Consider the following 24,126-nt stretch of genomic DNA (forward strand, 5'->3'; position numbering starts at 1 on the left):
ATAGTTTCCTTAGTAATGTAGGAAAATTGAAAGGGGAGGTGGGTCAATATATCGGGGCCAGCACATGCAAATGATAGATTGGGGAGTCAGCAATCACAAAAATAAAAGTAAAACCACACTGTGCAAATAAAAGAACGACAATGGATCTAGACTTTATGACAGTCATAGACCAAGAAATTCAATTAAGAAAACCCCACATGTCTACTTCCCATTGGGCTAGACGTACAACATATGACGTTTCCCATTGGGTCTAGACATACGACATATGACGTTTTAAGTCTTTTTAAGGTCTACTTAATTTGCCATAATATATGTACTCTGTGTTCACTAACGATCGTGGCCTCTTCATACTTGAACTTGATTTCTCAATCAAGCAGTGCTAGCCCCTTCTGTAATTTTGGTTGAGTTTGAGATATCAATTCAAAGCTATAGAGTCATGGCGGAGGAAAAGGTTTGTTAATTTTGTAATTGTTAATCAAATGAACATATTCACCATTTTTTTTTTATAATTTGAAAAAATGATTAATTTAATATGATATCTGAGTTTAATTCTTTATGTCCCTCTTATCTTATTTAAAATTTTCACATGTGGGACTGGGCTATAAATTTAATGATACTGTTTTTTCTGATTCTTCCAGCGACAAAATCACCAAGTTTCTCTTTTTGCTCATAATTGTTCTTTGGCTTTTCTATTCTCTTTTGCTTAAATGTGGATAACATATATACTTACAATTTCTCTGCTATTATAGAAAACAACATTTATGTGGATCAAGGTCGACCTTCAATGCCCTCGCTGCCGCAAGAAGATCAAGAAATTACTTTGTCAAATCCCTCGTGAGCCTCTCTTTCTTAAGTTCAATTTTAGCGTATATATGAATGTGCAAGTTTGTGTTTTTATGTGGCTAAATAAGAAATAAATAAATAACGAAAACTAAGTTATTACGTGTTGGTAATTTTTGTGAACAAAAGAAGTACAAGACCAACAATACAAGGAGAAGGAAAACTTGGTGATAATAAAAGTGGTATGTTGCAGTCCTGAAAAGATAAAGCAAAAGATAATTTGCAGGGGTGGTGATACCGTTAAGAGCATTGAGATCAAAGAGATTGAGGAGACCAAGCCACCACCTAAGGAGAAGAACCCACCAGAAAAAACTGCTGAGAAAGAGGAGAAGCCACCTGAGAAGGAGAAGCCACCAGAAAAACCTGCTGAGCCTGAGGAGAAGCCACCACCAAAAGAAGATACTGAACCGGTTTCAAAGCCTCCTGTTGAACCGGTTTGTGTGCCTGTACGGCCGGTTGCATTTGGGACGTGTTGTACGGAATGTTCTGAGGGTCGTGGTGGGGGGCCATGCATTTATGGTTTTGGTAGGCCACCACCAACACCAAAACCGGTTCCAGTGCCGGTTCCGGTACCTGTACCGGCTTACCCGGTTGGGTTTGGGACGTGTTGTACGGAATGCTATGAGGGTCGAGATGGGGGGCCATGCCATTATGGTAGGCCACCCCCATGTTATGATGGCTACTATTATGGAAGGCCCATTTATGATAGTTATGGTGGCGGGTATCGGAGTTGTTATACTTATGTGAGTCGATGTGAAGAAACTTCATGCACCATCATGTAATTGGGAATTTGCATGCATGCATGATGATGATAATGGTGATCATGTTCTGGTTGGCTACTTGCAAGTAAAAAAAGTATGTTCTGGACTCTAGTTGCCTATGGCTATATATGTCACATGGTCCGCGTGGGTTTGAATTTTCTTTTGTTGGTTTGTAGGATGTATATGATATGGGTTTGGTTAATAAGTGTGCATGGTTGGTGACAAATGATTGTTCATTTTAGTGTTATTTTACTTGAGTTGTAATGATTTTTTTAAATATTAAAAACCTTCTATTAATCATTCCCTCTCCAATGTGTACAGTGCTGTTTTGATTTCCCGTTTTAACTCATTTTAATGACTTCTTTCTTGCATTAGGCCACCTAGGCCGCTTAGGACCCATTAGTAGTGGAATTCCCCTAAGGTGGGAAAAATATACCTTGCATCGCGTATATGTTTCCTCCCTCACACAGCATAATGATTGAGGTTAGCTCGAGATTTTTCATGGTTAATTTTCAGGTGATTAAAGTGGATTTTTTGTATAACATGCTTTTGGGGAGACTCTAGTTGCACGCAGCAGGTGCAGTTCCATTTACCCTCCACCGAAAACTCAAGTTCTTATTTGAGAATTCATTGGTGACCACCGAAAACTCAAGTTCATATTTGAGAATATGTTGGTGACCATCATGGCAGAGGAGCCCAAGACTATTTCTCAAGAGTTGTCCATACCCTACATTGATGATAATGCTTTTTTGGAAGCATCTTTTCACAGCTCCGAGGTAGTTTCTACGATCCACAATACTTCTAAGGCTAATCCAAGATGGACCACAGCAGTTTTAATGGCTGCTAAAGAGATACTCAAGTTTGGGTATAAGTTAGGCCAAGGTCTTGGAGCATATACTCAATGCAAGGTATACCTTCTCCCAAATATGAGGGCAAAAAATGATTTTATTTTATATATAAATATTTATTTTTAGAGATATAAAAATATATATTACTTTCACATTTTTCCTCTAATTTTAAAAAGATTCAAAAAAATGGAGTAATACTAGAAATAAGACAAATTTAAAGAAAATATAAGATAAAGTACATAAAGGAAAACTTGATGGTAATCAAAGTGGTATAACTGGTATGTTGCTGTCCTCAAAAGATTAAGCAGAAGATAATTTGCAAGGGTGGTTTAATATTATCCTCAGATAGCTACTCTAATTTGAGATCCCTCATCCCTCTTTCAACTCTTTGATTTGGGGTGCTCCAAATCCAACTTTGAGAGTCCAAAAACACTAGTTTATTATTATTATTATTATTTTAATAAAAAGTTTCAATCCATAAAATTCGTTTTTAATAATAACTTTTTATCATCAAACTAAGATACTAATTGTTTTTGGTGTAAACGAAGATTGAATCTCAAATCTCTTATTTAACTATAAAATATTTTATCAATTGAATTACCAAATTATTATTATCCTTAGATAACTACGAAATGTCTATGTGGGAAAAATATAAATATATATTATGCACAACAGTACAAGGAAGTTAATGTAGAAAAACATTTATCGCAAAGTAGCTGGGCTGGGCCTAGGCCCATATATTGTAATTTACCAAGAAAATTTTTTAAGAATAGCATGCTTCGGTTTGACCATTAGTGGCCCTACCTGCCCTCAATCCAGGTTTTTACACACACACGTGTGTATATATATATATATATATATATATAACTTTCAAGTTTCAACCATATGTTTTAAGGATTGTTTGAAATTATATCCTATGTTTTAAAATAAACTTTGAAATTAAATATTATAATTGTACTAAGGGTCCGTTTGGATACCGCTTAATTTGCTAAAAACTGAAGACTGAAAATACTGTAGTAAAATAATTTTTAAATGTATGAATAGTATCATAGGACCTATTTTTAATGAAAGTTTGTGTGAAAAAAAAAAAAAAAAAAAGGTTTGTAGATCTTGTGAATAGTACACGGGACCTACTGACAAACACATTTTAGTGCAAAATTTGCTAGTCAAAGAGGTAGTGGGTCCCGTGCATTGACGGGCAATATCTCACGTGAAAACACAGTTCTCAATTAAAAAAAAAAAAAACGCAATCGCTAAAACGCTGCCCAGAAACGCAATCCAAACGCTACCTAAATCATATAAATTCAAACTTTGGACATTTCAAATTTGAATTTTACTCTTTCAGGGATTTAAGTTGATAAAATTTAAAAGTATATGGTTCGATGTTAAATTAGCAAAATTATACTTAATTTTAAATTTGAATCTACCTTGGTTGAAAATGTAACATACCTTTTTTAAAGTGTTATCATTCATGTCTTTTTAAAAAATATATAAATAAGATAGGTTTTTTTTAAGAGTAGATAAGATATAATTTTAATATATGGCATTCACTCTATAATCACTATAATGATTGTTCTTTATCTTTATTATTATTTGAAGACTTTAATTGTTTGTTTATTGTAGCAAAATTTAAACTCAATTCTCTTATTTAATTTTTTTTTTTTTAAAAACTTTATTATTTTTTTTATAGGAAAACTTTATTAGTTGAGTTTATTGCACATAGATATCTAATAGAGAACTTACTAAAATTTTAAAATTTTTTTATGGCATACTAAAATTTTAGAATAAATAGTGTGTAGTCTTCAACTTTTATTACTTTCCCAATAATAATTAAATAATGAGATAATAATGTATAATAAAACAAAAATACTACTAAAGTCATATTTAGATTGGACCAGTCTAGAAGATGAGCCCACAGATCTGATTAGAATGGGCGGAGTTTGTTAGGAGTTATGATTGCTTAAATGCTCTCAAGTCGCAAAAGCCTGCAACCAGTTTTCTATTTTTTTATTTTTTTCAGAAGAGATAAATAGAAGGTTACGGTTAGGCTTAGCTAAACAATTTTGGACAATTCTGACTGCATGCACAATTGCACAAACATAAAATCAAGAGGTTGGGTGAAACTGGTGATTGTACAATCTGATCCAGTACCTTGTGATGATAGATCAGATCTGGCCCAAACTTAAGCAATACTCTAAGAAACTTGGGGATTGGGGACACGTGTAGGGTTCCCATTAAGGGTGCATGGCCCATAATTGCACTGACCAAACCATGTACAGTGCCTTATATTATTATTATTATTATTATTATTTTCCTTGATAATGGAATTATTGGAAGGTGAGGTGGGTCAATCAGATCCAGAACATGCAAAATGATATAGATTGGAGAGTCATCAATCACAAAAATAAAAGTGTAAAAACCACACCCTGTAAATTAAATAACGACAAGTTCTCTAATCTTGATGGAGCAAGAAAATTCAAAGGGAAAGCCCACGTGTCTGCATCCCATTGGGTGTAGACGTACGACATATGACGTTTTCACGTCTTCTTAAGATGTGGTTTGGCATGATATATGTGCTACACACTGCTACTCTTTCTAACTCATCTCGTGGCCTCTTCATTATACATGTACTTTGATTTCTCAATCGAGCAGTGTTTGCCCCTTCAATACTTTCTTGGTCTGAGTTTTGAGATCTGAATTCAAAGCTGTACAGCCATGGGGGTGGATAAGGTTTGTCAATTCTAGCTGTAATCATTTTTCCTTTTGATTAATACCCATTTGATGATAACTCTTCCAGTCTCTTCTATTTTTTTGTGTGGTGGGGATTTTGTGTCAAAAGTTAACTCTTTTGTTTTTGGCTTCTACCGCTTATTCTTTCGCAGAAACTCTTTTTGTTTATGTCAGAACCTGATACTGTTTATTTCTGATTATTCTGTCGGCAACATCTCCAAGTTTCTCTTTTTTGCTCATAATTGTTCTTTGGCTTTTGTATTTTTTGGCTTAAATATGGATTATATAAATACCAAAATTTCTTTGCATTTTATAGAAGACAACATTGATGTTGATCAAGGTCGACCTTCAGTGCAGTCGCTGCTACAAGAAGATCAAGAAAGTGCTTTGTGGAATCCCTCGTGAGTCTCTCTTTTCTTAAGTTCAATTTTTTTTTTAGTGTACAGATGATCGAATGAACAAGTTTGTGTTTTTTTTATGTGGCTAAAAAAGAAAACTGAGTTATTATGTGTTGGTAATTTTTGTGAACAAAAGAAATACAAGACCAGGTATACAACGAGAAGGAAAACTGTGTGTTAATCAAAGTGGTATGTTGCTCTCCTGAAAAGATTAAGCAAAAGATAATTTGCAAGGGTGGTTGTGCCGTTAAGAGCATTGAGATCATTGAGCAGCCTAAAGAGAAGCCAAAGGAAAACCCAAAAGATCCTGAGAAGCCTAAGGAGAAACCAAAAGACCCTGAGAAGCCCAAGGACCCTGAAAAGCCGAAGGAAAAGCCAAAAGAACCTGAGAAGCCAAAGGAAAAACCAAAAGAGCCTGAAAAGCCGAAGGAAAAGCCGAAAGAACCTGAGAAGCCAAAGGAGCCAGAAAAGCCCAAAGAACCTGAGAAGCCTAAGGAAAAACCAAAAGAGCCTGAAAAGCCTAAAGAAAACCCACCACCACCACCACAACCACAACCACAACTGGCTTACCCGGTTCCATTTAGGACTTGTTGCACTGAATGCTATGAGGGTCGTGGTGGGGGCCCATGCTATTCTGGACATGGTAGGCCAACCCCATCTTATGATGGCTACTATGGAAGGCCCATTTATGATAGTTATGGTGGTGGTGGTGGTGGTGGGTATAGAAGTAGTTACGTGAGTCCATGTGATTACTTCGGTGAAGAAAATCCCTCTGGATGCTCCATCATGTAAAAAAAAAATGGAACCTTCATAGCATGATGATGATGATGATGATGTTGATGATGTTCTAGTTGCCTACATGGTTCCAGTTGGCTGGGTTTGAATTATAGGATTACAAACAAATATTATATATTATTAATAATAATAAGGATATTAATATATGGGTTCGGTTACTGTCGGTGGGGAAAATTTGTTGTTCATTTTAGTGTTACTTTGAGTTGTAATGATTTTTTCAAATAATAAAAAGCTTCTATTCAAATAAAAGAAAAAAGAAAAAAAAAAAAAAAAGCTTCTATTAATCATTTCATCTTCCAATATGTACTGCCGACATTGGATTCCCCTGCTTTAACTAAAACCGTAATGAGTTTTTCATGTTAGGGTCATGGATGCATGGCTGCATACGCCAATGTCAAAGTATGCTAGTTGGTGCACATTCTTTGGCCAAATAATAGTAGTCAACGAACTTAATTAATTTTATGTTATTCTCAAAAAAAATAATTAATTTTATGTTACATTACCTCACGCAATTGGTTGGACCTCAATCAATTTCTTTGCTCGTTTTTGGTATGAAAGGACTTACCTTCTTTTTGCTTTCTGTATATGCCAATAGCCAATTTTCGATTTGAACTTCCCAAATTTGTCAAATTGATAATTATGTTATTCTACCTTTTTAAATTGACTAACGTTAACAGGACACATACATCAACAAAATATATCAAACACAATCGCAACCGATTGAGAGAGGAGAGAGTGGATTTCTATGATGCAACAATTCAATGATTAAGATCTTAATTGAAATGTTGCATCATTGAACTTTGTGGTCCTGTCGTTGATCTTACCATTCAAGTACAACAACATTTATGATTACGTGGTGGCATTGGCGATTCTCTACCCAAAACCTTGACCTTTTATATATAGCTAATTATGTAAAGTCCCCATTTGTTTATTGTTCATTGTTTGCTTTGGATATTGTCATGGTTTGAAAGTTGAAACCCAAACCAGAAAAGAACCAGAAAACGAGATATTCAAGATTTTGAGGTTAGATTGAGATCAAACTATGACCAAAAAAAAAAATTTTGTTTATTCACTTATACGTAAAATAAATATAAAAGTTAGGTAGCATATGGATTGCATTTCTGGGCAGTGTTTGCATTTTCTTTTTATTTTATTTTATTTTAATTGAGAGCAGTGTTTTGACATGAGATGTTGTCTGTTAGTGGGTCTTGTGCACTGTGAATAGGACCCACTACCTCTTTGACCAGCAAATTTTGCACTAAAATGTATCTGTCAGTGGGTCTCATGCACTATTCACGAGACCCATAAACCCCTTTTTTTCACACAAAATTTCATTAAAAATGGGTCCCACGGTATTATTCACACATTTAAAAATTATTTTGCTACAGTATTTTCAGTTTTCAATTTTCAGTAAAATAAGTAGTATTCAAACCAATCTTTAGTGTTTTTAGAACACAACATACTAACTTGCTTATATGTTTAGCGTGTCAAATAGAATTTGTTGCATGTGTAGCTGTGTGTAATTATCAAGGTTTTTGCACACAAAAAAAACCCCTAAACCCCTGAACTGGTTGGTTTATAGGTCTAAAAACTCAGTTTGACCTCTAGTCTTGGTTAACCTGTTCAAATTGGCCGGTCCAGTTATAAAAACTATGGATATTGTTGCTTCTTTTTATTCTAATTGCATATTTGTTTTCCAATTTTGTGTTGCTTATTCTTTTCTTTTCTTTCTTAAAGCACTAGTTAGTGGAATTTCATGTACCAAAATTTTGGGTTGCGGTAGTCGAATTACCATCAATACCACAAATGGACAGATTTGCGATGGGAACACAAAGTCTGGTGATGCAATGGTTCGATTAAGAGACTCTCACTCTCTCTCTCTCTCTCTGTTGCAATTGTGTTTAGTAATTTTTGTCCATGTTAGTGTCAAGTGAGTAACGTTAGACAATTTAAATGACATACTAACAAAATTATCAATTTGACACATGTATAAACTTTAGAGAACAAATTGGCTAAAAGACCACTACCCCAAAGTTTAGGGGTATGTCCTAGCATTTTTCCTGAATTTGCCACACAAAAGAAATAACAAGGAAGCAATCCTTCACCCATTTCCTCAAATAGAATAAAAGAAGAAAGAAAGGAGGTGAAGAAGATGTCATCAACATTACAAATTGTAGACCATGTTACAAAAGGATAGAGCTTACTATAAACTGCACACTATTTAGATCAATATCACTATGGCACTCAAAAGCATAAGTTCTTTCTTATCACATACGTATAGTAGTTGCTATTTGTGTGTGTGTCATTTTTTTTTTTTAATAATTTTTTTTATAAAGTTTTTAAATTGTTTATACCAAAGTACAATTTAAGTGTTTCCACCCCCTAATAAGAACATTTAAGTTGCTTCTTTGGCAATTTTTCCTTTACATAAATTAATGTTTATTTTTTGTCATTGAGATATATCACGCCCACTCCCATGTGAAAGTGGTATGATATATCTCAGTGATATTACCAAATTCCTTCTCCTGCATAAAAAATGAATGATATTTGATGTTTAGAAATAGGTTGGAAGAATGACTCCAAAAATTGGCCTAGTAGTACTTTTGGCTCTTACTTAAAAGAGTGAGCTCGAGTTTGGACCACTTATTTACTTTCTCTATTAGATGAGCTTTACTTTCTCTATTGGATGAGCTTGGCTTTTTTCTAACCCAAAAAAAATAAAAATTGACTCCATGAATCATACACTTACAAGTCACAACCTAACTCTTAATCTTTATCTTTACACAAAATTACCTTTAGAAATATATGCGAATTATGAAATTCACTTTCTTTGCAACGAAGGATGTGGATAAGAAAGAGATTATTGAAAGCTGAGCTGTAAGCAACCATGTACTCCTATGATAGATCAAAAAGTTGAAATAAGTGTAACGCAAATTCTTTACATCTCTTTTGAAAAGCCAAAAGAGAAAAGATGAAAAAGAAACTAATAAATCTAGGTAAACAAAAGTGAAGGGGACTGGGCAAAGTGGACTCTGGTGTTGCTTCACCTACCAGAAAGCTTTTCTTTTTTCTTTTATAATTTTTTTTTTAAGATAATTAACGTTGCTCTCGCTAGTTGCTCTTTACCATTAGACTAATGATACCAATTGATTTTTGGTTTAGTTGGGATTAAACCTCAAATATCTTATTCAAAGACAAGAGTATTTACCAATTAAACTAATTGAAACTCACACCTAACGAAAGCTATCTATTTTGATGTAAATAATTGGGCATTGTTTTTTTTTTTTTTTTTTTTTTTTTTTTTTTTTTTTTTTTTTTTTTGGGCATTGTTGGTCAAGAATGTAATTGAACCAGAAATTTTTTATATATATGAGCCCCTTGTAACATTGTCCCTTTATCCAACTTTTACATGACTTTAAACTTTAAAAGGACACATAAATCATTTCTATAAAGCCACTAGAAAGCAAAGCACCATTTAGCACTATATTTTTGTGCTACTTTCTTCCTTTAATGAAAAAGGTCTACAAGTTTTCTTTAGCATCACTTGTCAAAGGAAACAAGAGGAGGGGGAGAAAAACAAACAGCTCTACCTCTACCAACCAGATTCACATATGTATAGAAAGATTGGAAAGATGGTAGTTGGCTAATTTAGTACCATTAAAATGAATCAAAATAGTGTGATTTGGAAGAAAGCAAAATCACTTTGGCTCTCTCTGAATGGACACAGTATCTCCTATGCCCACTCTATGGAGTAGGCTTATAAGAAATTTACAGCTTTTTGAATGATCAAATAGTTTCCTATTTACAGCTTTTTGAATGATCAAATGGTTTCCTATTTACCAAGATATGCTTTTTTATTTCAACACGTTTATAAACTTTTTTTTTAATTAGATTTAAATGATAATAGTTTTTTTTTTTTTTTTTTTTTATGAACCAGCAATTTTATTAAGGAACAAAACTACACAGGCAAGGAAAGAGCCTCGGCTCTAATAACAGAAACAAAGCAAGGAGGCCCCAACCCCACATCAAATGGAGCATTTGGACAATAGGACTGATCGAAGGTTACATAACAAGGTAGTCTTGGCTCCACTATAATCAACGACAGAAAATATATCACATCAGGAGGGCAATAATTTAAAATAAAGCAGATTGTACAAGGAAAAATGCTAAAAATATGGCATATTGCACCTTCTAGTCCTCTTTCATTATTTTTATGAGTTTGGCTGTTCATGTGCACCCATTTCTTTTTATTAGATACCATATAATTTGGAATTGTAGTGTGAATTTCATGATGATTCTCTTTACTATAACATGTTTAGACACTAATAGTTTTTTTTTTTTTTTTTTTTATAGGCAAAATTCGATTACAATTATCTTATTCAACAACAACAAATTTGATCAATTAAAACTCACTGCGCCTATTTGAAATATAATAAAAATTCAAAAGTATTTTTCATATGAAGAAATTTTATACTATTTTGATTATAAAAATCAATTTAATTATCAGATACATTTCCCATCAAAAGGTGTATCACTCTAATAAGTCTCGTCCATTTCATTTCATCATGTGGCCTATGAAAATACAATGAACCAGTGATTCAAGCAATGAGAATTAAACTGATTGAGGTGACCAAGGCAGAGTGTCAGACCAATCCTCGGGCTTTTGGTTCATGAATTGTCAATTTTTTGTTTAGGCTACGAATGAATTGACACTACAAGATAATATACAAATAAGTCTAGTCACTAAAATAGTACAATTTGATAAATTTCCGTTTACTTCAAGTTAGCTTAATTAGTAATATAGTCCAATAATAAAAGACAATTATCATGGAGTGGGCGTCATACGGTTAAAAATTCTATCTTATTTATAAATAAAAGATAATAAAAAATTCATGGCCTTTTCTTTTGATAACTATAGAGATAACGAAGTATAATTGACTTATAATAATTACAATAAAAACAGTGTAGATTCATGTAAAAATAATGTTGCACAAATTACTACTTATCATTTCAATAAATTATGATAAAAATTGTGTAATTTTTTTTAGATGGGTCTAACATTGTTCAAGGATAAATAAATAATATTATCTATCCTTGAACAAGTGGTTGATCCAATTAGCAAATCAGCAGAGATTGAGCAAAGATTTGTGTAGAAAGTGAGACTTATCAGTGAAGGCTTCCTCCTACTCCTGGGCTTTTAGAGAGGCAAATCTAACTCGTTGGGCCTTGACTTTTGATTTTGTTGGACCCACTATCCTTCATTCGTGCCTGCGAGGATAGTTTTCTGTTGTGCCCTTTGTCGTTGTCCCATCAAAAATAAATAAATAAATAAAGTTTATCATTCATTCACCAACAAAATAAATAAGTTTATCGTTCAAGCACAAAAAATAATTTAAAAAATGATAAATATTACCAGTGTCTCCAAAAAATGTAAGTGTACGGCCCTTTAGCAAAAAAGTGTATTGGTGTACTATGCCCCGGCAAAGGTGTCGGAGAATCTGAAAAAAAAAAAAAAAAAAAAAAAATAGCAGAGAATGGCCAAGTAGATTTGGAGAGACTTTTTATATTCATAAGAAGTTTTTGGAAAATTTAATCCACAATAAGAATAAGAGCTTCCACGTTAGTTCTTCTAAATTTTTTGTTTATTTTACACGAAGAAACTTACTCTTTTTATTTTATACCATCACTTTTATAAAACACCCACATCAGTTTATCTATTTTACAAGAATATTTAATAAAATATTCATTCTTCTCAATTTTTTTATTATTTCTCTCCACTCTCTTTACCTATATAACGCGCGCTCTCTCTCTCTTTTCAAAACAGATCACCTCTCTCTCTCTCTCTCTCTCTCTCTCTCTCTCTCTCTCTCTCTCAAAAACCAAGCTCCGGCGATCCATGAACCAAGCTCCACGACCCGTTCCTTTCTTCACCGGCCGATCCACGAACCAAGCTCCGGCAACCCAGATCCTTTCTTCACCGGCTGATCCACAAACCAAGCTCCGACGACCCAGATCCTTTCTTCACCGGCCGATCCACGCTCCACAAGCACCGATCTATCTTTCCGATCCACAAGCACCGATCTATCTCTCTAATCCACAAGCACCGATTAGTTAGTAACTCCGATCAGGCAAGACCCATACCCATGAGCTCCGATCAAGCGAGACTCACGAGCTCCGGTCATTCCAGTCAAGCACCGAACGTTCCGATAAGCACCGATCTCTCTTTATTGTTTGTCCGTTTGGGTTTGTTTGTGTATCTCTGTGTTTTTTTTTTTTTTTTTTTGAGCAAGTGTATCTTTGTGTTGATTTGTCTGTGTGGATGTGTGTGGGTTAACTTTCAGTTGATTTTGGGAAAATTTTTTGTTGATTTTAGGTTAATTTTCAGTTGATTTTGGTTAATACTCTATGCTAGGGTGGTTATTCTGGCGTGTTGGGTTGTTGTAATGGTTGAGAGAAGTAGTTTGATGGAGAGAGAAAATAAAATAAAAAAATCATTTACACGCGAACAGTAATCGTGTATATTTACACGGTTACTGTTCATTTGCACAGCCGGGTGTATATTTTGCACAATTTTACACCCATTGATGTGGGTGTTTTTTTGGCCAAAATGTGTAAAAAGGTATGCTTTATGTATTTTGCAAGAGTATCCATGGACTGATGTGGATGCTCTAACTCTATTGCGTAAAACAAAACATCATCATTCGGCAAATATCGGTGCTTATGTTGAAACAATCCCTTCAACTATTAGTTTGCCGCTTACTCCAATTTCTAACGAACTAATCATGCTTATGACTTGTATTTACTAGGAATGGTAATGAGACGAGGAAAGGTCAGATCATGGATGTTTTATCTTTGCCTCTATCTCATAAGGTCATTAATCATTATCCTATTGATCGACAAACTACGAACTTTCTTCGTGTCTCTCTTGTTGATTTCCTCAATCATGCTTAATCACTATATAAGATTAAATAGAATTTTGATAATCTCTACCCTTTTAGGTATTATATTCTGTCACAGTGATATTTTTACTGAAATCATAAAATAAATCAAAATCTTCATAACTTTACCATCCAGTATGAAACCATAGTTTGTGGTTGTATAAGGCTAGAGAAGATAATCTCCATAAAAATTATCAAACCTTTTAAAATTTCCAATAGACTACTCTAAAATTAGCTAGGTAAAAGTATCATAATTTTTTTTTTTTTATTATTGGAGAGTTAATCCAATAACCCAAAACTCATAGCACCATACAATTTTATAATCCTTAACCGTCTATCAACATTGAACCATTGGCACTGCAACCGTAATCACAGTCATAACTTCAAAATACAATTGTCTTTCAAAATAAAATCTGTTGCCACTTACATTCATAATCAACTCAAGGATCAACATCCTACCAAAATATGGGTCACTAGTTGAATTTAAATATAGTACAAGCCATGGCATTTTACACAATTTGCAACATTACAATTCATCTTCTAGTGAAAATTTTAATCCATTAACTTCAAATCACCCCAAAAAAAAAAAAAATCATATTTATAATTCAAAACCTTAAACCCTAGAATTTTAAACATTTTTTAGTCCAAAAAAGAAGAAGAAACGAACAAGAAGAAGAACTTCTAAATCACAAAACATATCCTAAAACATGTAGTTATTACTTCTCTGATAATTAAATTTACGATAATCCCTTTAAATCAAATCTAGAGCCATTTTGTTGTCATGCTCTAATCCCAATGCATGACTTAGATACATGACAATAGCCACACACCCTTAAAAATTCATTGTAAAAGTGTGTAAGGCCACATTAAAATTCAATATTTATTTTCGTAAAAACAATTCAAGTGACAAATAAAACCCCGTTGACATTTCTTTTTATTTTATTTATAAAAAATAGTTTTTGTAGTCGATAGTTTATCAAAAACCAATTTCCAATAGTTCAACAGCTAAAAGAGAATTCCTAGAAAATTACAAAAAGTTAACAAATTTCAAATATTCCAACATTCACACTATGAGACAACGGCCATTACTTTTTTTTTAAGGGGAAAATTGCATTGACCTTTGATGCGGTTTTTCGTGATTACACTTATATCCAATCTAATTTGAAATAAGACTCACCTCTCTTGAAATCAAGGGCGTCAATACCGTACCGGAGGTTGTACCGGTTTGGTCAGCAGTACGATATATTTCAAATACCGGTCAATACCGGTGTACCGTTTCGGATTTATCGCTATTTTTTATATTTATAAATAAATAAATAAATAAATATATATATGTATGTATGTATGTGTATGTGTATATACATATTATAATAAATATAAAAGTTTACCGTAAAACATTTTCTCAATTCAGAACTAATTATTCATGGTTTTAGACTTTAGTATCAATTAAAAGAAAAAAAAAATAGAAAGCTTAAAAGTTACCATTGCATACTAAGAAAACAAATAATACTAATAAGTTAATGCAAATAAGTTACCATTCTACCCTAACAAAAATTCAAAAATTACAAAACTTAAAAAAAAAAAAAAAAACTTTTTTCTGTACCAGCTGGTATTGCCCGAAATTGGCCGGTACGAGGCCGGTATGAGGCCGGTACACCTGGTATTTTTTCCGGTATGAAATAGGGGGGTCGAACGTACCGGATTGCTGGCTGGTACGGTACGGAATCAACTCCCTTGCTTGAAATGCAAACTATTTACAATAACATCCCTCAGATGATTAAAAAAAAGGCTTTAAAAAATATAGAATTTCATATTTTATCCTCTACTTAAACTGTTGTCCAATTCACTTAAATATAGAATTTCATATTTTTCATATATTCAATAGAGGTCAATGCAATTTTTCCTATTTTTTAAGTGTAATTTTGTGAAACATTAATTGCAGTTGATATATTTACCAAAAATTAAAAAAAGAAAAAGAAAAAGATAGTCAAAAGTCTTGTAAGTTGTAGCTCAATTGGCACATCTATGTGTTTTCAAATAAAGACATTCACAATTTAAATCCCTATCCTCCAACTAAAAAAAAAAAAAAAAAAAAACCCACCTTACTATTTTTTTTGTTGATAAATTTGATAGAGTTGGCGTTCACTCTTGATGATTGCTATTTAGTGTAGACGACGATCGAACCTATATCTCTTATTCAACGACAACAGATTTTACCAATTGAATTAAGTTAGACAATTAACAGGAACCCCCCACAACTCTGCTCGCTCAAATGTTTGAATTAAGTTAGGCAATTGAGCAAGATTTGTGTAGAAAGTGAATCTATCACTGCCTCACTGGAGGCTTTCCCAGTTTCTCTTTCTCTTTGGGTTTTAGAGTGGCAAAGGCAAATCCCTTTGCTCGTTGGGCCCTGACTTTTGATTTTGTTGGCCCATTTGATGTTAATTTGGATCCTCCGAAGCCCATCCTTCATTCGTGCCATGGTCATTTGCTGTGCCCGTTCCGTTGTTTCAATAAAGTTTTATCATTCATTAACAAAATAAATAAATAAAATTATCATTCAAGAAAAAAAAAAAAAAAGGATAATATTATCTGTCCCCAAAAGATATAAGTGTACGGACCCTTAGCATAAAATGAAAAAAATAAAATAAAATAAAATAAAAATTCACATTTATAATTCACAACTTTTTTTTTAGAAGAGTTATAATTCAAAACCTTAAACCTTAGAATGTTAAACATTTTTTGGTCCAAAAAAAGAAAAGAACAAGAATGCAAACTTCTAAATCGCAAAACATTGTAATTAAAAAAAAAAATCACAAAACATATTCCAAAACATGTATGGCCCATTTGGTAATGTTGTTCTAGTAATTTTATTTGTATTTTTTGGAAATACTTGTGGATGAAAAAGTGTGTAAAAATACATGTAATATTGTTTAAACACTAATAACTGTTGTTTAAACAACGGTAACAAACGGACCTATAATTATTGCTTCTCTGATAATTAAACCTATGATAATCCCTTTCAGATCAAACTTAGAGCCATTTTATTTGCATGCCCCAATCCTAATGTATGAGCTAGATACATGACAATGGCCACACACCCATAAAAATTCATCATCTAAGTGTGCAAGGCTAGGGACGGAACCAGGATTCATACCTGGTGGGGGCTAAAGCTTAAAACCAAAAAAAAATTTATGAAAGTAAAAACTAACATCTATTTCATATTTAACAAAATACTACATACAAAATAAGTATTTCTTAAACATTTTTGTGGAAACCAGGTGTGAGGCTGTTAGGCCTTAACTCACTTGGGCTCACAATTTATTTATTTTCAAAATCCTACTTTTCACCACTTTCTTCTCAATCTAAGTAACCCCAGTCAAAGCCACAAGCACGGCTAGCCACCACCACCATAAACATTCAACACAATCAACCCAGCAAACCTAGACCCATGGCCAACCCACTACCACCACAATCAGCATCCATCCAAAAATCAACCCCATAGCAAAAAAAAAAAAATCTAAACTAAACTTGAGAGAGGGAGGCGGAGGATAGAGCGGCAAACAAAACCCGCAAACCCAAGACCTACGGTAGTAACAGCAAGCAAAACCCACAAACTAGAACCACCACTAGCACCACCATGGCAGCCACAACCCACGACCAAAAAAAAAAAAAAAAAAAAAACCACCACCACAACAATCCACCACAAAACCCATTAAAATAAACCAACATCACTAGCCAAAACAACCACCATCAGAATCACAAGCTACCTCCAAAAAAAAAAAAAAAACTAAACAATCCACCAAAACCACCACCATCGAGAAAAAAAAAAAAAAAAAAATCAACACCACCACTACAACAGTGGTTTTCAATTGTGGATGCTGGTGAATGAAGAAAAGAGAAAAAAAAGTGAGAACAGTGAGAGAAAAGGAAAAAAGAAATGACAGAAGCTTTGATGGCCCCAGCGAGAGAAAAAGAAAGAAGAGTACAGTGAGAGAGATGAGAGAAGAAATTAAAAAAAAAAAAAAACTGTTTTTTTTATAAGATTTGAGCTACAGTGCGCTCTCATCTCTTGAGAGCGCACTGTAGCAAGGTTGTAAATTTTTGAATGTATAGCATGTTTGATGGAGAGATTTTATAGTTTCAGATGATAAAAAATAGTATTTATAGCGTTTACGATCTTTGTTGTGAATGCTTTCACTATAATGATCGTTTTTTATCTTTATTATTATTTGAAGATTGTAGCAAAATTTAAACTCAATCCTCTTATTTAATTAAAAAAAATTTCTTAGTTTTTTTTATAGGAAAACTTTATTAGTTGAGTTTATTGCACATAGATATCTAATTAGAGAACTTACTAAAATTTTAAATTTTTTTATGGTATACTAAAATTTTAGAATAAATAATGTGTGGTCTTCAACTTTTATTACGTTCCCAATAATAATTAAATAATGAGATAATAAAATATAATAAAACAAAAACACTACTAAAGTCATATTTAGATTGGACCAGTCTAGAAGATGAGCCCACAGATCTGATTAGAATGGGCGGAGTTTGTTAGGAGTTATGATTGCTTAAATGCTCTCAAGCTGCAAAACCCTGCAACCAGTTTTCTATTTTTTTATTTTTTTCAGAAGAGATAAATAGAAGGTTACGGTTAGGCTTAGCCGAACAATTTTGGACAATTCTGACTGCATGCACAAACATAAAATCAAGAGGTTGGGTGAAACTGGTGATTGTACAATCTGATCCAGTACCTTGTGATGATAGATCAGATCTGGCCCAAACTTAAGCAATACTCTAAGAAGCTTCGGGGTTGGGGACACATGTAGGGTTCCCATTAAGGGTGCATGGCCCATTATTATTATTATTATTATTATTAGTAATTTAGTATTATTTTCCTTGATAATGGAAGGTGAGGTGGGTCAATCAGATCCAGAACATGCAAAATGATATAGATTGGAGTGTCAGCAATCACAAAAATAAAAGTGTAAAAACCACACCCTGCAAATTACATAACGACAAGTTCTTTAATCTTGATGGAGCATGAAAATTCAAAGGGAAAGCCCGCGAGTCCGCATCCCATTGGGTGTAGACGTACGACATATGACGTTTTCACGTCTTCTTAAGATGTGGTTTGGCATAATATATGTGCTACTCTTTCTAACTCATCTCGTGGCCTCTTCACTATACATGTACTTTGATTTCTCAATCGAGCAGTGTTTGCCCCTTCAATACTTTTTTGGTCTGAGTTTTGAGATCTGAATTCAAAGCTGCACAGCCATGGGGGTGGATAAGGTTTGTCAATTCTAGCCGTAATCATTTTTCCTTTTGATTAATACACATTTGATGATAGCCCTTCCAGTCTCTTCTTTTTTTTTTTTTTTGTGTTTGGTGGGGATTTTGTGTCAAAAGTTACTCTTTTGTTTTTGGCTTCTACCGCTTATTCTTTCGCAGAAACTCTTTTTGTTTATGTCAGAACCTGATACTGTTTTTTTTCGGATTATTCTGTCGGCAACATCTCCAAGTTTCTCTTTTTTGCTCATAATTGTTCTTTGGCTTTTGTATTTTTTGGCTTAAATATGGATTATATATATACCAAAATTTATTTGCTTTTTATAGAAGACAACATTTATGATGATCAAGGTCGACCTTCAGTGCAGTCGCTGCTACAAGAAGATCAAGAAAGTGCTTTGTAGAATCCCTCGTGAGTCTCTCTTTTCTTAAGTTCAATTTTTTCTTTTTCTTTTTTAATGTATAGATGATCGAATGAACAGGTTTGTGTTTTTTTTTATGTGGCTAAAAAAGAAAACTGAGTTATTATGTGTTGGTAATTTTTGTGAACAAGAGAAATACAAGACCAGGTATACAACGAGAAGGAAAACAGTGTGTTAATCAAAGTGGTATGTTGCTCTCCTGAAAAGATTAAGCAAAAGATAATTTGCAAGGGTGGTTGTGCCGTTAAGAGCATTGAGATCATTGAGAAGCCTAAGGAGAAACCAAAAGAAAAACCACCACCACAACCACAACCACAACCACAACCACAACCACCACCACAACCACAACCACAACCACAACCACAACCAAAACCACCACCACCACCACAACCACAACCACAACCACAACCACCACCACAACCACAACCACAACCAAAACCACCACCACAACCACAACCACAACCACAACCACAACCACAACCACAACCACAATGTCCACCTCCATGTCCACCACAACTGGCTTACCCGGTTCCATTTGGGACTTGTTGCACTGAATGCTATGAGGGTCGTGGTGGGGGCCCATGCTATTCTGGACATGGTAGGCCAACCCCATCTTATGATGGCTACTATGGAAGGCCCATTTATGATAGTTATGGTGGTGGTGGTGGTGGTGGTGGGTATAGAAGTAGTTACGTGAGTCCATGTGATTACTTCGGTGAAGAAAATTCCTCTGGATGCTCCATCATGTAAAAAAAAAATGGAACCTTCATAGCATGATGATGATGATGATGATGATGATGTTGATGATGTTCTAGTTGCCTATGTCTCACATGGTTCCAGTTGGCTGGGTTTGAATTATAGGATTACAAACAAATATTATATATTATTAATAATAATAAGGATATTAATATATGGGTTCGGTTACTGTCGGTAGGGAAAATTTGTTGTTCATTTTAGTGTTACTTTGAGTTGTAATGATTTTTTCAAATAATAAAAAGCTTCTATTCAAATAAAAGAAAAAAAGAAAAAAAGCTTCTATTAATCATTTCATCTTCCAATATGTACTGCCGACATTGGATTCCCCTGCTTTAACTAAAACCGTAATGAGTTCTTCATGTTAGGGTCATGGATGGCTGCATACGCCAATTTCAAAGTATGCTAGTTGGTGCACATTCTTTGGCCAAATAATAGTAGTCAACGAACTTAATTAATTTTATGTTATTCTCAAAAAAAATAATTAATTTTATGTTACATTACCTCACGCAATTGGTTGGACCTCAATCAATTTCTTTGCTCGTTTTTGGTATGAAAGGACTTACCTTCTTTTTGCTTTCTGTATATGCCAATAGCCAATTTTCGATTTGAACTTCCCAAATTTGTCAAATTGATAATTATGTTAGTCTACCTTTTAAATTGACTAACGTTAACATGACACATACATCAACAAAATATATCAAACACAATCGCAACCGATTGAGAGAGGAGAGAGAGGATTTCTATGATGCAACAATTCAATGATTAAGATCTTAATTGAATTGTTGCATCATTGAACTTTGTGGTCCTGTCGTTGATCTTACCATTCAAGTACAACAACATTTATGATTAAGTGGTGGCCGGCTGTGAGAGAGGGTGGAAGGATTGGGGAAGATGGGTTTAATAGGTTGTCGACAAGAGAGTTTTGCTATTTGGCTCATGTCATCACCAAAGTTGTTGTCGGCAATACTAGTGGTGGTGGCATTGGCGATTCTCTACCCAAAACCTTAACCTTTTATATATAGCTAATTATGTAAAATCCCTATTGTTTATTGTTCATTGTTTGCTTTGGATATTGTCATGGTTTGAAACTCAAACAAGAAAAGAACCACAAAACGAGATATTCAAGATTTTGAGGTTAGATTGAGATCAAACTATGACAAAAAAAAAAAAAAGTTTATTCACTATACGTAAAATAAATATAAGAGTTAGGTAGCGTATGAATTGCGTTTCCGGGCAATGTTTGCATTTTCCTTTTATTTTTATTTTTTTAATTGAGAGCAGTGTTTTCGTGTGGGATGTTGTCTGTCAGTGGGTCTCGTGCACTGTGCACAAGACCCACTACCTCTTTGACCAGCAAATTTTGCACTGAAATGTATCTGTTAGTGGGTCCCATGAACAGTTCATGGGACCCACAAACCTCTTTTTCACACAAATTTTCATTAAAAAATGGTACCACAGTACTATTTACACATTTAAAAATTATTTTGCTACAGTATTTTCAGTTTTCAGCAAAATAAGTGATATCTAAACACACCCTTAGTGTCTTTAGAACACAACATACTAACTTGCTTATATGGTTAGCGTGTCAAATAGAATTTGTTGCATGTGTAGCTGTGTGTAATTATCAAGATTTTTCCAAAAAAAAACTGTAAACCCCTGAACTGGTTGGTTTATAGGTCTAAAAAATTGGCTTGACCTCTAGTCTCGGTTAACCCGTTCAAATTGGCCGGTCCAGTTATAAAAACTACGGATATTTTTGCTTCTTTTTATTCTAACTGCATATTTGTTTTCCAATTTTGTGTTGCTTATTCTTTTCTTTTCTTTCTTAAAGCACTAGTTAGTGGAATTTCATGTACCAAAATTTTGGGTTGCGGTAGTCGAATTACCGTCAATATACAAATAAGTCTAGTCACTAAAATAGTACAATTTGATAAATTTTCGTTTACTTCAAGTTAGGTTAATTAGTAATATATTGATAAAAGACAATTATCATGGAGTCCGCATCATACATTGAAATTCTATCTTATTTATAAATAAAAAATTCATGGCCTTTTTCTTTTGATAATTATAGAGATAACGAAGTATAATTGACTTATAATAATTACAATAAAAACAGTGTAAATTTATGTAAAAATAATGTTGCACAAATTACTACTTACCATTTCAATAAATTATGAAAAAAATTGTGTAATTTTTTTTAGATGGGTCTAACATTGTTCAAGGATAAATAAATAATATTATCTATCCTTGAACAAGTGGTTGATCCAATTAGCAAATCAGCAGAGACTGAGCAAAGATTTGTGTAGAAAGTGAGACTTATCAGTGAAGGCTTTCTCCTTCTCCTGGGCTTTTAGAGAGGCAAATCTAACTCGTTGGGCCTTGACTTTTGATGTTGTTGGACCCTCTATCCTCCATTCGTGCCTGTGAGGATAGTCTTCTGTTGTGCCCTTTGTCGTTGTTTCAATAAAGTTTATCATTCATTCACTTACAAAATAAATAAATAAGTTTATCGTTCAAGCACAAAAAATAATTTAAAAAATGATAAATATTATCTGTGTCTCCAAAAGATGTAAGTGTACGGCCCTTTAGCAAAAAAGTGTATTGGTGTACTATGCCCAGGCAAAGGTGTCGGAGAATCTGAAAAAAAAAAAAGAGAAAAAAAAGAAAAAGAAAAAGAGCAGAGAATGGCCAAGTAGATTTGGTGAGACTTTTTATATTCATAATAAGTTTTTGGAAAATTTAATCCACTATAAGAATAACCTATTGTGTAAAACAAAACATCATCATTCGGCAAATATCGGTGCTTATGTTGAAACAATCCCTTCAACTATTAGTTTGCCGCTTACTCCAATTTCTAATGAACTAATCATGCTTATGACTTCTATCTACTAGGTATGATAATGAGACGAGGAAACGTCAGATCATGGATGTTTTATCTTTGCCTCTATCCCATAAGGTCATTAATCATTATCCTATCGATTGACAAACTACGAACTTTCTTATTGTCGCTCTTGTAGATTTCCTCAATCATGCTTAATCACTATATAAGATTAAATAGAATTTTGATCATCCCTACCCTTTTAGGTATTATATTATGTCACAATGATATTTTTATTGAACTCGTAAAATAAATCCAAATCTTCATAACTTTACCATCCAGTATGAAACCATAGTTTGTGGTTGTATAAGGCTAGAGAAGATAATCTCCATAAAAATTATCAAACCTTTTAAAATTTCCAGTAGACTACTCTAAAATTAGCTTGGTAAAAGTATCATAATTTTTTTGATTATTGGAGAGTTAATCCAATAACCCAAAACTCATAGCACCATACAATTTTATAATCCCTAACCATCTATCAACATTGAACCATTGGTACTGCAACCGTAATCACAGTCATAACTTCAAAATACAATTGTCTTTCAAAATAAAATCTGTTGCCACTTACATTCATAATCAACTCAAGGATCAACATCCTACCAAAATATGGGTCACTAGTTGAATTTAAATATAGTACAAGCCATGGCATTTTACACAATTTGCAACATTACAATTCATCTTCTAGTGAAAATTTTAATCCATTAACTTCAAATCACCCAAAAAAAAAATTCACATTTATAATTCAAAACCTTAAACCCTAGAATGTTAAACATTTTTTAGTCCAAAAAAAAGAAGAAAAGAACAAGAAGAAGAACTTCTAAATCACAAAACATATCCTAAAACATGTAGTTATTACTTCTCTGACAATTAAATCTATGATAATCCCTTCAAATCAAATCTAGAGCCATTTTGTTGTCATGCTCCAATCCCAATGCATGACTTAGATACATGACAATGGCCACACACCCTTAAAGTTTCATTGTAAAAGTGTGTAAGGCCACATTAAAATTCAATATTTATTTTCATAAAAGCAATTCAAGTGACAAATAAAATTCCGTAGACATTTCTTTTTATTTTATTTATAAAAAACAGTTCTTATGGTCTATAGTTTATCAAAAACCAATTTCCAATAGTTCAGCAGCTAAAAGAGAATTCCTAGAAAATTGCAAAAAGTTAACAAATTTCAAATATTCTAACATTCACACTATGAGACAAAGGCCATTACTTTTTTTTTTTTAAGGGGAAAATTGCATTGACCTCTGATGCGGTTTTTCGTTATTACACTTATCTCCCATCTAATTTGAAATAAGACTCACTTCTCTTGAAATGCAAACTATTTACAATAACATCCCTTAGATGATTAAAAAAAGGATTTAAAAAATATAGAATTTCATATTTTATCCTCTACTTAAACTGTTGTCCAATTCACCTAAATATAGAATTTCAGTCAATGCAATTTTTCCTA

At 33.3% G+C, this 24,126-nt stretch overlaps 3 protein-coding genes across 8 annotated transcripts in view; all 3 read left to right on the top strand.

The window, feature by feature from the left end:
- Positions 1 to 1,913, top strand: part of LOC126726899 (early nodulin-75-like) — a 33,822-nt gene extending 31,909 nt beyond the window's left edge. Inside the window, exons 1-3 of one of the 3 annotated variants that reach the window (XM_050432313.1) lie at positions 292 to 451; positions 750 to 834; positions 970 to 1,913. In XM_050432313.1, coding sequence (XP_050288270.1) covers positions 437 to 451; positions 750 to 834; positions 970 to 1,622 — 753 coding nt within the window. In that variant the 5' untranslated portion in view covers positions 292 to 436 and the 3' untranslated portion in view covers positions 1,623 to 1,913. Of the gene's footprint in view, positions 1 to 291; positions 452 to 749; positions 835 to 969 lie in introns of those variants that run through there. The other 2 variants (XM_050432314.1, XM_050432312.1) reach the window with 2 other exon arrangements.
- Positions 1,914 to 4,950: 3,037 nt separating this feature from the next.
- Positions 4,951 to 19,956, top strand: LOC126726901 (RNA polymerase II degradation factor 1-like). Of its 4 annotated transcripts, none has more exons than XM_050432318.1 (4): positions 4,951 to 5,179; positions 5,496 to 5,580; positions 5,714 to 5,962; positions 6,023 to 6,546. In XM_050432318.1, exons 1-4 carry the CDS (start codon positions 5,165 to 5,167, stop codon positions 6,367 to 6,369), a joined length of 696 nt encoding a protein of 231 aa, XP_050288275.1. In that variant the 5' UTR covers positions 4,951 to 5,164; the 3' UTR covers positions 6,370 to 6,546. The 4 variants fall into 4 exon arrangements, 3 of the variants coding, with proteins under 3 accessions (XP_050288275.1, XP_050288273.1, XP_050288272.1); XM_050432316.1 differs by adding an exon at positions 19,792 to 19,956 and having other exon boundaries at positions 5,013 to 5,179; positions 5,714 to 6,383; XR_007656092.1 differs by adding an exon at positions 19,847 to 19,956 and having other exon boundaries at positions 5,014 to 5,179; positions 5,714 to 6,432.
- Positions 18,260 to 19,849, top strand: LOC126726902 (uncharacterized). The gene is made up of 3 exons (XM_050432319.1): positions 18,260 to 18,608; positions 18,933 to 19,017; positions 19,161 to 19,849. Exons 1-3 carry the CDS (start codon positions 18,594 to 18,596, stop codon positions 19,775 to 19,777), a joined length of 717 nt encoding a protein of 238 aa, XP_050288276.1. The 5' UTR covers positions 18,260 to 18,593; the 3' UTR covers positions 19,778 to 19,849.
- Positions 19,957 to 24,126: the final 4,170 nt, after the last annotated feature.

Source organism: Quercus robur, chromosome 5 (genome assembly GCF_932294415.1).
Source record: "Quercus robur chromosome 5, dhQueRobu3.1, whole genome shotgun sequence".
NCBI classification, from domain to species: Eukaryota; Viridiplantae; Streptophyta; class Magnoliopsida; order Fagales; family Fagaceae; genus Quercus; species Quercus robur.